A 14,734-nucleotide genomic window follows, 5' to 3' on the forward strand; every position below is an offset into this window, starting at 1 on the left:
CTTTCGTACTTACATACGTACTTTCATTCATACATATACCTTTTAAAGAGCATTCCGCCCTATAACCTTCGCCGATATTATTAGGTTCGGTTCCCTACGTTCGCCGATATTATTAGGGTCGGTTGCCTACATTCGTCGATACTATTAAGGTCGGTTCCCTTCATTCGCCGATATTATTAGGGTCGGTTCCTTACATTCGCCCACTATTAGGGTCTGTTCTCTTCATTCACCGATATTATTAGGGTCGGTTCCCTACATTCGTACTACTATAACATACATGTCCTTTACATACTTTCCTTGACAATATGTGCAATCTCCGAAGAGCGTTCATGTACCATCAACATATCATACATACATTGTTCATACATCATATATGTTCATACATACATCATTCATACACCACACATATCGATCATACCTTTAACTACCACTTGACGGCACGTGCAATATCCGAAGATCGTTCACACACCATCAAGCAATCATCATACATAAATCATACAAGGCATACACTTATCACCTAAGGTAAGTGTATTAACTATCACGTCGAGTATGCACACAGCCCCAAAAATATAACCAGGAAGTGGGGCTAGAAACTCACCTCAATGCGGTTGCGTTCACCGTTTACGGTTATTCCCCTCTTTAGCTGTGCACGACTAACTGTATAACAATTACGCATGTTAATTACTATCACTATCCATATCGTATTTCTAGTCCAATTATAACCCTCAACGAACGGGGGTCCTGGGGCAGCGCCCCTGGAAGCGGGGTCTAGGGGCGGCAGCCCCTAGCAAGTTCTAAGGGGTAGAGCCCCTGGCTGGGGTCGAGGGTTCTTTGTAATTAAATCATTCTTTTTCTAAGTCCATGGACCATTCTGTCAGTTTGTTAAACTTCTAGTTCGCTACACTGCTCTTAACGAATTAGTTTATCATAACGAATTAGTTCTCATAGCGAATTGCACCCTTTAACGAACTGGTTATTTAAACGAATTGGACCTTATAACGAACTGGTCCTTTGACGAATCAGTTCAGGTAGCGAATCAGTCCATATAACGAATCAATCCAGGTAACGAATTGGACTTTGTAATTCGTTATCTCTTTAACGAACGATCTTAGCGAATCTAGGGTAATTCGTTATCCTTTTCCATAGCGAGCTGGGACACGAACTAAGGCTAGTTCGTTAAGGTTTCATTAACGAATCACTCCTAGTTTGTTAACTTTCCGTTAACGAATTAGGGTTAGGTCAGAGAATGTCAGGAACATTCTTTGACATTCCCTTTACCTCGTACCATTTCCGGCACCGCTTTTTCGGCACTGTCGCCGGAAAAACGCGCTTTCACCGGAAAAATGATTTTTGACTCGTTTTTCGCCTCGTTTGATCCAGATCTGAGCTAGGGTGACCCCTAAGCTCATCGTAGGTTCGGTTTATACCCGATTCCACCCAGATCTCGTGACTTAAACAGTTTAACGGTGTCGGCTCATCGTTTCTTTACCATATCTAACGGGTTTGAGCTCATACAATATCATACTAACATTACCTTGGATCGGGATCGGTTTTCCTAGGTGATTTCGGCTAGAGAGAGAGCAAGATGAGATAGAGCTATGTGTGTGTTTTGGTGGTGTATGGAATATTTGTAAATGAATAAAAAATGGGTAATTAAGGTTTATATAATTATGGACCATGGGCTTAAGCCCATGGTCTTTTCCTTCTTTCCTTCATAACCCAAGTCCATAACCCATATCTACTTTACCCAACACTAGCCCGACTCATAATAATCCATATTCTCATTTTATTAACCGAAACTAGAAAAACGGGATGTTACAAAACATAATAAATAAATCAATATGAAAAGATGTTATTAAGCTTAGTACCAAATGTTATGATACTGGATCTCTTAATCTCTTGAAAATAAAAAAAGTCAACACATTTTCCTGTTTATATATGTAATATTAAAAGTTTTAATTACATATAATTCATAAACCGGTGATTTTTCATAATTATGGTAAATTGAATGATATGTAATTTTGGTAATTGAATGTGATTTTAATCCGGTCATTCAAATGATTTGAAATTTTGAGATATTTAATGAAATTAGAAAAGTTAATCTCACCAATTTTATAATAGAAGGTAATTAATTTTGATAAATGACAATCATAATGTAAATTAAGAAAAGTTAGAAAACTATTAAATGATTTAATTATATTCGGAAAAATCCTTTGAATATAATTTAAATTTGGAAAAAAGTAAATTCTAAACTGAAAAGTTATTATCTAGTCATCAAAGTAACATTAATTATTAAGTTAAAATTTGAATTTGAAATGAAAATATTGTAAGGCCCCGTTACCGGTGCCCTACTTTGAATGTTGGATTTACTCATAAACACAGTTCATAATATCAGAGTTAATAAAAACATTCGCGGAATATTAAAAACATTCAACCATTTCATTACATAACCATATTTCTTGTCTTAACGATCATTCCAAATTATTTAACATAAAACATTGTCTTTAAAATGACATAAAATTTCCTTGAGAAGCCAGTGTCTTCAAATCCATGCCATGTGCTTCCCCTCAAGCAAGTTGCCTCATTCTACTCACCTGCGTGCATACTAAAAGTCAGCTACGCTGGGTGAGTTCTAGTTAATCAAACGATATACCATACATTCACATACTGACATATGCACCCGAAGGTACATACTTCATATTTATTTACATATTTACATACATACGTACTTTCATTCTTTCCTTCATACTTACATACATACTTTCATTCATACATATATGTTTTAAAGAGCATTCCGCCCTATAACCTTCGCCGATATTATTAGGGTCGGTTCCCTACATTCGCCGATACTTTTAGGGTCGGTTCCATTCATTCGCCGATACTATTAGGGTCGGTTCCCTACATTCATACTACTATAACATACCTGTCGTTTACATACCTTCCTAGACAATATGTGCAATCTCCAGAGAGCGTTCACGTACCATCAACATATCATACATACATTGTTCATACATCATTTATATATTCATACATACATCATTCATACATCACATATATCAATCATACCTTTAACTAACACTTGACGGCACATGCAATATCCGAAGATCGTTCACGCACCGTCAAGCAATCGTCATACATAAATCATACAAGGCATACACTTACCACCTAAGGTAAGTGTATTGACTATCACATCGAGTATGCATACAGCCCCGAAAACATAACAAGGAAGTGGGGCTAGAAACTCACCTCAATGCGGTTGCGTTCACCGTTTATGGTTATTCCCTTCTTGAGCTGTGCACGACTAACTGTATAATAATTATACGTATCAATAAACTATCACTACACATATCATCATTCTAGTTTAATTATTACCCTCAACGAACGGGGGTCCGGGGGCAGCGTCCCTGGAAGCGGGGTTCTAGGGGCGGTAGCCCCTAGCGGGGTCCAAGGGGCAGAGCCCCTGGCTGGGGTCGAGCTGCCAGGTCAGCTTGGAAAAATTTTATTCCATTAACTGTCTTAACACATTTTTCATTCGAATTTTGAATCTTTATTTAATTAGCTAACTTAAAAGTCCAAGGGCTTCTTTGTAATTAAATCATTCTTTTCTAAGTCCGGGGACCACTCTGTAATTCTGTTAAACATCTGGTTCGTTACTTATCCTAGCGAACTGGTAACGAATTGTAACCTTTAACGAACTGGTTAAATTAAACGAATTAGACTTATAACGAACTGGGCCCTTAGCGAATCAGTCCGTATAGCGAACCAGTCCAAGTAGCGAATTGGACCTTCTAATTCGTTATTCCTTTTAACAAATGTTCCATACGAATTGGGATCTAGTTCGTTAACTTTTCTTAACGAATTGCCTGACGAAATGCTTCTAATTCGTTAACTCTCCGTTAACGAATTACCTCTAATTCGTTGGCTTCCCTTAGCGAATTAGGGTTAGGTCCTGACATCCTTAACCCCGTATTAACTTTTCCGGCGCCGCCGCCGGAAAACCGCGGATTCGCCGAAAAAACGAGTTTAGACTCGTTTTTCTCGCCCCGTTCGATCCAGATCTGAGCTAGGGTGATCCCTAAGCTCATCTTAGGTTCGGTTCATACCCGAATCCACCCGGATCTCGTGACTTAAACGGTTTAACGGTGTCGGCTCGTCGTTTCGTGTTTATCTCTAACGGGTTTAAGCTCATACAATATCATACTATCATTACCTTGGATCAGGATCGGTTTCCTTGGTGAATTCGGCTTGAGAGAGAGAGACTAGAGAGAGAGCTTAAGTGTGTGTTTTGAGTGGTGTATGGAATATGTGTGAATGAATGAAAAATGGGTATTAAGGGTTTATATATTTATTGGTAATGGGCTTAGCCCATGGTCTTTCCTTCTTTCCTTCATAACCCAAGTCCATAACCCATATCCATTTACCCCAACACTAGCCCGACTCGTAATAACTCCTATTTCATTTATTAACCGAAACTAGAAAAACGGGATGTTACAAATATTTTTGAAAATAGTGAATCAATTTCTAATTTGCCATTAATATTTAATGCTGTTAACTAATAAATATTATATTCATTTTGTTTTGATAATAATAAATAGCAATAACAAAGAATATAAAGAATAATCAACTAAATTTTATTTCTGAATTATATAATAATCAATTGAATTACATAAATTGTGAAAAATAAATAAAAACATGAATACTAACAAAAATATACATCAATATTAAACAAAATAAAAGACATCTTATCAAACAATCTTCAATCCATGAAATTAGCTATATCAAGTTGGGGACAATAACCTGAAATGGTAAAATTAAATATTAATATCACATAATAAATAAATTACAAATTATAGAAGATTTGAATCATGTGAAAAAATGTAATATTGATGTTAAAATTTGCAACCGGAAAATTTGAATCACGTTACCGGAAAAACGAAATAGTGAAGATCTCCATTGAATCTTAGATTTTGATATATAACCTGTAAGGCCTCGATCCAGGTGCTTTACATTGGACGTTGGATTTACTCATAAACACAGTTCTTACAAATCAGAGTTAATTAAAACATTTTGCAGAACATAAAACATCAATTATTCGTTACAAACCATTAATCTTTTCCTTAAATCCATAACATAAACATTATATTTAAAAATCGTTTCATCCATCTTCAGATGCCAGCCACTCAATCCATGCCATGTACCGTTCTCGTACTAGCTCCTCAAACCTGATTACCTGCGTGCATACTAAAAGTCAGCTACGCTGAGTGAGTTATAGTTAATCATACATCATACCATACATAATTACATTCATATACATACATATCCGGAGATACATATTAATATCTTAACCTTGTATAAATATCCATAAGAGGAACGTCACACAATATCTATTAAAAGAACCATGGCTATTGCTCATGCTATATATTCTCCATAGAAGGACGCTCTATAAAAATTCTACATAGAAGGACACTCTATATACTTCCATAGAAGGAATATCCTATATATTTCCATAGAAGGAACACTATACTTTCTATTTAAGGAACACTATGATTTCCATTAAAGGAACACTATGCTTTCCATTAAAGGAACACTATGCTTTCCATTAAAGGAACACTCTATGCTTTCCATTAAAGGAACACTCTATATATTATCCGTAGAAGGAACTCTGTACATAATTTATTATTTAATATCCATATAAAGAGACTCACTATTCATGGAAATACATGCAATATCCGGAGATCGTTCTCGTATCGACAAGCAATCATCCTTACTTTTCATACAATATTCATATATTTGTCTATAACTTGGCAGTGCGTGCAATATCCGAAGATCGTTCACGTACCGACAAGCAATCATCTTTACATTACGTACAATATTCATATATGTATTTATAACCTGGCAGTACGTGCAATATCCGAAGATCGTTCACATACCGATAAGCAATCATTTGTATCTATCACATATATCGTACATGGCATACACTTATCATTTAAGGTAAGTGTATTAACTATCACATCGAGTATGCACACAGCCCCGAAAACATAAATAAGAATGGGGCTAGAAACTCACCTGAACTCGGTTACTTCTTCCGTTGATGGTTACTCCTTCCGAGAGATGTGTACGGCTAACTGTATAACAATTACACATAACGATTAACTATCACTACCCATATCACGTTTCTAGTCTAATTATAACCCACAACGAACGGGGGTCCGGGGGCAGCGCCCCTGGCAGCGGGGTTCTAGGGGCTGCAGCCCCTAGCAGGGTCCAAGGGGCAGAGCCCCTGGCTGTGGTCGAGCTGCCAGGTTAGCATGGAAAAATTTTATTTCTATTAACTGTCTTAACACATTTGCCATTAGAATTTTAAATCCTTACTTAATTCTCCATCTCATTCGCCATAACGAATTAAGCCTAATTCGCTATCAGAACACAGCCTAATTCGTTATTCACACATGATCTGATTCGTTATCTGGTTCGTTATCTCATAATAACTAATTGGCAAATAACGAATCACCTGATTCGTTAGCTGGTTCGCTACCTGATTGGTGATTCTTGTTCGTTGTCTAGTTTGTTATCTTTGTATAACGAATGGATAGATTCGTTATCCATTTACATGAATGAGTCACATTCGTCATGTACGCGTAACGAATTGATCATCCATAACGAACTACCAACAGTTCTTATCCAGATCTTTGACTATAGGGTCAAAGTCAAAATCATCAAGAACATACGCAGTTAACCTTCATCAAATCTGCAATTAAACCGTCATTTAGCGATGAAATAACACGATTTAGGCATCAATGAATTCGTCTACCCAGCGCCAACAAACCCTAACCATTCAATCATTCAAACTGTCGTGTTTATAGGGTGCAATTTAAACATATATATACGGGTTCTTTAGGTTAGCAATTAACCTATTAATCGTTAATGATTTTCTGCAAGAATCATCACGTTTGGTTCGTTTTTATAGTAAGTATACAGATCTAAGATTATCTAAATGAATCCGGACCTAAATGAACGATTCCTAATTATATACGCACATTAAACGAGTCGAACTACGAACACAGTTAAGCTTTGATGTTGTTTTGGTTCTTCACGACGATCTAGCACCAACGGGTTCGGGTTTCCACCTTCAAATCTTTACTCGGGTTATAGGATGGTGTTTGTGTGTGTTCTTTCAAGGTGTAGGCTATGTGTAGAGATAAAAATGGAAAGGATTAGGTTTTAAGGTGTATTTATACTCCCTTAAGCCCCATGGACCTAAGGCCAATCTTTTCTTTTTGGTCCATAATTAATTCCATCTAAAGCCTACTTATTCTTTTATCTCTATTATTTTATTAAGTCTCTACTAAATTAAATAATGTTTCCATCATAGATACATAATATATAAAATATTATTCTTGAAAATTTCTGGATGTTACATAACCTATAAATATTATAAAAAAATTATATAATTATTAATATAAATACAAACAAAAACGGAAAACAAAATTATTGTAATTGATATAAAACCTTACCAGAATAATATGATAAGAGTATCAAATAGAGTATGAAATATAAGTCTTTTAACCAATTGATTCAAAATAAGTCAAAGGTAAACAAACTTACAGTCAAAGAAGTTATAGCGACTTAAGTGTTAAGTTTGAAGTTTTCAGCCGGTGTCGTTGGCACAATAAGAAGAGCACCCGAAATAACCTGAACACCAGTTTGAATAAACAACCAAAATATTAAAGCATATATTTATTAGAGGCATATAAATGTGGAATATGATTTAATTTATAGTGCTTACCAGATCCAAAGAGAAAATCATTGATGCTCCTTCTCGAGTCATTGGTACTTTTGAAAGATTGGCTACATAACAAAATGATATCATGTTAAATATTCATAATAATTTTAATAATATATTTTACATAAATCTATAACTAATTTTAATAATATCATCTGACAGTAAAACACCAAAATTCCATATTATTATAACCTAAATAGAGTTGAAATCTTCCATTTAAATTATCATAACCAGTGGCGGACCCAGGATTTATTGACAATAGGGTCCTATTTTTTTCGGTTTTCAAACTTTTCGGGTCGGATCGGGTCGAGAGTCGAGACGAGAAACATAATAAAAAACAATATCATAATAAAACACACAGAATACGATATCATTCAAAATGATAAAAAAAACATTACAAATTCTTAAAGTTGTTCTCTACGACTTTTCATGTTTAGAAACGAACCATTACCTCTTCAACCGTAATGTTGGCAAGAATATCCCTTTCGATATAAAAAATGCAAGCATCGTTCATATAATCATCACCCATCCGATTACATAAATCCGTCTTCACATGTTTCATTGATGAAAAATACCTCTCAACACTTGTCGTTGCAACCGGTAGAACTAGTGTTAACTTTAGTAAACGATAGACCATTGGATATCCCAAATGTTTATTTGTTTCCACCATTTTTTGTGCAAGATTAGATACACCATTCATGTTGGCAAACATTTCATCTCCATTCAAATTAATAATATAGTTGTCTAACTCAATCATAAGATCCTCTCTTTCTTCATAACTAAAATCACGCGGATACAACTCGGCCAACCTTAATATCTTTTGGGCATTAAATGCATGAAAATTATTTTTCGGGCTCAAGCTACCGATACACGTAAGTAATTCAGTGGTTACCTCATTAAAACGGTTTCCAAGCTCTTGTATTTGCATAGCTAATACCGTGTTGAAATTTTCGACCTCATAATAATAACGATTGGTGATGCAAGTCTTTTTTCTTTTATATTTTGGGACAACGTATTCATCTTCCATGTTAATAATTCCAATCTCATTTTTTCCACAAAAAGATGCCACATCTTTCAAAAGTGGAACAAACCCTTCAAGTCTAAACGTTTGTAGTTGTTGCTTCATTGCGTTGACCATTTGAATTGCATTCACTATATCTTGATCCTTTCGTTGAAGAGCTTGAGACAACAAATTAGTAATCCCCAAAACATGCTTCATCAAATGTAAATAATATGCAAAATCATAAGCCTTCATGTATGTCCAAATTCCACTTGCTTGTCTTTGGTGAACATTACTGTAACTGGAATTTCGAATATATTCAAGCACTTCAATAATAGATGGATATAATTGAGCCAAACGTACAAGTGTCTTGTGATGAGAGCTCCAACGCGTATCCCCAGTTCTTGCAAGAGAAATTTCTTGATTTAAACCACTCCCGGTTTCAACTTCTTCATGACCTATCGCTTCTTTTAATTTCTTTCGTTGACTTTCTCGAATCATATCTATTCTTTTGCAAGATGAACAAACCACATTTGTCAAAGTTAATACCTTATCAAAAAATAAAAAAATGTCATCATGTTTGTTCGCAAGGGCCACAACAACTAGTTGAAGCTGGTGAGCAAAACAATGTATATAATACGCCGAAGAATTATCCTTCAAAACTAAAGCTTTCAAACCATTAAACTCACCAGCCATATTGCTAGCATCATCATACCCTTGACCTCTAACCCTTGCCAAACTCAAATTATATTGTGAAAATAATTCATCAATAGCCGATTTCAGACAAGCCGTAGATGTTTCCATGACATGAACAAGGCCAATGAATCGTTCTTTAACAACTCCATATTTGTCAACATATCTCAAAACGACAGCCATTTGTTCCTTTTTAGATATATCCTGAGACTCATCAACTAATATAGGAAACACATCATCACTTAGTTCTTAAAAAATCCTTTTTAAAACTTCTTGTGCAAAACTGTAACACCCTACTTTCGGTTATATTAATAACATAAAGTTTGTTTATTTTCAAGCGGGTCGTTATCGGTTTAGTTGAATAGAATACGAGATGGACTTGTGTTGGGTAAATGGATATGGTTTATGGACTTGGGTTATGGAGGAATGAAGGAAAGACCATGGGCTTAAGCACATGATTAAAAATATATATACCCTAAATCCTCCATTTAATTCATTTACACATATCCCTTACACCATCCAAAACACACACTTAAGATTCTCTCTCTAGTTCTCTCTCTCTAAACCGATATCAAGAAGGAAACTGAGAACCGACCCGAGATAAAGATAGTATTTTTTGTTTGAGCTTAAATCCGTTAGATATAATCATGAAACGACGAGCCGACACCGTTAAACCGTTTAAGTCACGAGATTCGGGTGGATTCGGGTATAAACCGAACCTATGATGAGCTTGGGAGTCACCCTAGCTCAGATCTGGATCGAACGGGACGAAAACGGTGAAAAACGAGCTAAAACCCGTTTTTCCGGCGAAATCGCGTTTTTCCGGCGGCTTTCCGGCAATGACGGCGCCGGAAAGTGGTACGAGGTTAAAGGGGGAATGTCAGGGAATGTTCTGACATTCCTGACCTAACCCTAGTTCGCTAAGGAATAACTAGCGAATTAGAGGTAATTCGCCAGCTGATTCGCTAAGGAAAGATTAACGAACTAGCTATAGTTCGTATCCAATTCGTTAAGGGAAAAGGGTAACGAATTACCCTTGATTCGTTATGACCAGTTCGTTAAAGGAGATAACGAATTAGAAGGTCCAATTCGCTACTTGGACTGGTTCGCTACATGGACTGATTCGTTAATAGTCCAGTTCGTTAAAAGTCTAATTCGTGTAGGTAACCAGTTCGTTAAAGGTTCCAATTCGTTACAAGAACCAGTTCGTCATGGCAAGTCAGTTCGTTAAGGATAAGTAACGAGTTAGAAGTTTAACAGAATGACAAAATGGTCCCTGGACTTAGAAAAGAATGATTTAATTACAAATAAGCCCTTGAACTTTTAAGTAACATATAATTCAATGATTCAAAATGCTAATGGAAAATGTGTTAAGACAGTTAATGAAAATAAAATTTTTCCAAACTGACCTGGCAGCTTAACCCTAGCCAGGGGCTCTGCCCCTTGGACCCCGCTAGGGGCTGCCGCCCCTAGAACCCCGCTGCCAGGGGCGCTGCCCCCAGACCCCCGTTCGTTGAGGGTAATGATTAAACTAGAAAGACGATATGTGTAGTGATAGTTATTGATACGTATAATTATTATACAGTTAGTCGTGCACAGCTCAAGAAGGGAATAACCGTAAACGGTGAACGCAACCGCATTGACGTGAGTTTCTAGCCCCACTTCCTTGTTATGTTTTCGGGGCTGTGTGCATACTCGATGTGATAGTTAATACACTTATCTTAAGTGGTAGGTGTATGCCTTGTATGATTTATGTATGATCATTGTTTGACGGTGCGTGAACGATCTTCGGATATTGCATGTACCGTCAAGTGGTAGTTAAGATATGATTGATAAGTATGATGAAAGATATGATGTATGTATGAATATATGATGTATGCATAATGTATGTATGTTATGATGATGGTACGTGAACGCTCTTCGCAGATCGCACGTATTGTCAAGGAAAGTATGTATGAACAGGTACGGAACAGTTACACGAAACAAAGGGACCAGACCCTAATAATATCTGTGATGTTAGGGACCAGACCCTTGGAATATCTGTGATGTTAGGGACCAGACCCTTATAATATCTGTGATGTTAGGGACCAGACCATTATAATATCTGTGAGGTTATAGGGCGAAAGGCTCTTTAAAACGTATGATTATGTATGTAAAGAAAGTATGAAGGTAAGAATGAAAGTATATGAACTTATGTGTGTATGAAAGAAAGTTAAGAGGTTAAGTATGAAATGTAAGAGGGTGTTGTATGATTATGTGATTAACTAGAACTCACTCAGCGAAGCTGACTTTTAGTATGCACGCAGGTAAGTAGAATGAGGCAGGTAGCTTGAGGAGGACATATGGCAGAGTCGGACGAAGCTGGCATCTGAAGATTTTGCTATGATGTTTTATTTTAAAATACTATGTTTTGTTTTTAAATGACTGTGAATGCTCGATATGACAAGAATTATGGTTATGGAATGTAATGGTTTGAATGTTTTTAATGTTCCGCGAATGTTTTAATTAACTCTGATATTTAGAACTGCGTTTATGAGTAAATCCAACACGAAAGTAGGGCTACCGGTAACAGGGCCTTACAAAAACAATTACATATGTCTTTCTGAATTTTGGGAGATGTCATTTGATTATTCCCTGGAGCATTTCCTGATATAACTTTAGCAATGGACTCGTTTAATTCACCCAATAATCTTAAAAACTCCAAGAAATGTCCTTTATAAATTGAAGTTTCAGACTCATCATGACCACGAAAAGCTATCGCACCATTCAGAAAAGCTTTAGCAAGAATAACTGAGGTGCTTAATCGGATTCTATACTCGTCACTATTTTTTTTACTTTTCTTTTGAAAGGCAAAACCTGTAGATTGTTTTGGTCGAAGAAAGTCTTCACATTTTTTAAGTGCTTTGTTGTGGTAACTATTCGTCTTACCCACATGGCCAACCAATCTCTCTCGTTTGTTCCAACCACAAAATCCATCGGTCACAAATGCATATTTTTGACCATTTTCCTTGAAAAGTAACAAACCAAGCAAAAAAAACTTTATCCGCCTTTACACTATACTCTAACCTATATTTGAAGCTAGCAAACCATTCAGGATTAAAACTTCTTAGTTTACCACTAATATCTCGTTTTGGATAATCATGACCTTGCTGTTGACAAGCACCTTTACTCAAATATGCACGTTTAATTTCATCTCTTTGGTTAACATGATAAGATGAAATCGGTTTCCGTTCAGAGGGATCCCATGGAAGGTCTTCCAAATCAATTTTCTTAGATGTATTACTTGAAGAAGACGAGGGCTCAAACTTTCTTTTCAATGATTCATGCATAATTAACCCTAAAATTCAAGTTTTTAAGAAACTAAGTCACAATATAACAACAATATACAACATACAATAACCAACATGAGTATAATTATATATAAAATCAATCAACTTTAGCCCTAAAATTACCTTTACTATGAGACAAAATTAGAGGAAACAAACACTTATAAGACCAGAGAGGGTTGAACGGTGACTGGAATGAGGCGGAGGCTTGCGGGTATGGGTGGAGATGGGCGGAGGCTGGCCGGAAAAACTGAGAAAGGTGTGAGTTTAGGTTGAGTAGTGGGGTTGAGAACTTGAAATGTGTGTGGTGGAGTTGTAAGTTTGATGAACTTGGGATATTATAAAACCCATGGGCCAAAACTAAAACTGATATAGAGTAAATAAAAAAACGAAATGCATAAAAAACGGGGAAGTGCTAGGCTCGAACTCGGGTCTTTAGTGTGGTAAAGGAAGGGGGTTTCCATCAGACTAGAATGGTAATATTGATAAGGGTCAAAATACTAATACTTATGGGGTCCTTCAGAAAATTATTATATCGCTTCTAAAAAAATTTTAAAAAACATTGGTGTCCCTGGACACCGTTGAATACTATGTGGGTCCGCCCATGATCATAACTAACCTTATTGTGATGTAGGTTGATACAATTCAACCTACATGACTTAGAAATAATCTTCGTTTTTCCTCTTTCCTAGAAAACCATATGAGAACAATAACACCTTTAACCCAAAAAACAAAATAACAAAATGGACGATATAAACACAAGAAAAAATATAAACCTTAGAAACAAAGATAATCGTTTTTGCTTGGTGGTGGTGTGATAGTGTAAGAATTCTTGTGTGAAAGTGAAGTATTTATACATAAATAGTAAAGTATTTGAATTTTGGGAGACTTGAATAAATAAGGAATGTATATACGGAATTAATTAAGAACCAAAAATTAGGGAATTTTAATTACCTTAAAGTATAAACAAAAATTAAGGATGAGGGTTAATTTTTTTTCAAATTTTGAATTACTAAAATGTAATGTTGTTAAATTATATTATAAATACAAATTAATTAAATTAATATCTTTAAATCTAGACTATATATATATTTAAATGAATATCAACCTCATATACATCAATTACATCAATTAGATTTTATAATACTCCAATGACAAAATTTAAATTTAAAATCAACCTCATATATTTAAATCCTTAATTGCTAAATTTAGAATAAGTCAATCGGTCAACATACGTATTTATTGTAAGCCTTATGGATGCTTAGTCAAATAGTTAATCAAATAATAATTAATAATTAATTGAAATATAGAAATTCCATAATTAAATATTTCCTTTTGTTAGGTTCTTTAAAGGTTTTAAATTTAAATTTTCAGAATGGTACACATGACGAAATTGACATTTGTGGATGGTTCTTATTATTTTATTTTTAAAGGTTTGCTTAATAGTTATGCATAGTATAATTGTTGATATAAGTAAAATTTTATATTTGTGTAAGTCAATCGGTGAATTTCATAAACTTTTCAGAAATATAATATTAGAACCAATTATACTAAACTTAAATCCGTAATATATGTATATTGAATCATATTGATGAAATAAGGACTAGCATTGTTACTCATGCATTATGAAAGTGTATTTGATGTTTGTTACACAAATAACATTATCATGAAACCGTTTGATATAAAACAAATAAATCATAATCTCTCACAAAGTTGAAATAAAATGCATCCATTTGTATTATAAATTTGCACTAGAAATTTATTTAATGCAAGGACTTACAAACATATTCGTTAATTATTTACTAAAAGTCCCACTAATTAATCAAAAATTAAGCAACAAAATGTTTCAACAAATGTGAAGAATTTGTATATAAAAAGTTTGAATTAAAATACACACTTTTGCATTGTATTGTATTAAAGTCAACTAGTAAG

At 35.1% G+C, this 14,734-nt stretch overlaps 1 protein-coding gene across 1 annotated transcript in view; it reads right to left on the reverse strand.

Moving 5' to 3' along the window:
• The window catches only part of LOC143616250 (uncharacterized), a 46,908-nt gene extending 34,290 nt beyond the window's left edge, over window positions 1-12,618 (reverse strand). Inside the window, exons 1-3 of the mRNA XM_077089130.1 lie at window positions 12,592-12,618; window positions 12,069-12,483; window positions 8,235-9,694 (exon numbers count right to left, since the gene is read on the reverse strand). Of these exons, the coding sequence (XP_076945245.1) occupies window positions 8,235-9,694; window positions 12,069-12,483; window positions 12,592-12,618 (1,902 nt within the window). The remainder of the gene's footprint in view (window positions 1-8,234; window positions 9,695-12,068; window positions 12,484-12,591) is intronic.
• Between the last annotated feature and the right edge of the window lie 2,116 nt (window positions 12,619-14,734).

This window comes from Bidens hawaiensis, unplaced genomic scaffold (assembly GCF_021521415.1).
Source record: "Bidens hawaiensis isolate Kalapana, Puna unplaced genomic scaffold, B.hawaiensis_p1.1 tig00046365_1, whole genome shotgun sequence".
Taxonomy (NCBI): domain Eukaryota; kingdom Viridiplantae; phylum Streptophyta; class Magnoliopsida; order Asterales; family Asteraceae; genus Bidens; species Bidens hawaiensis.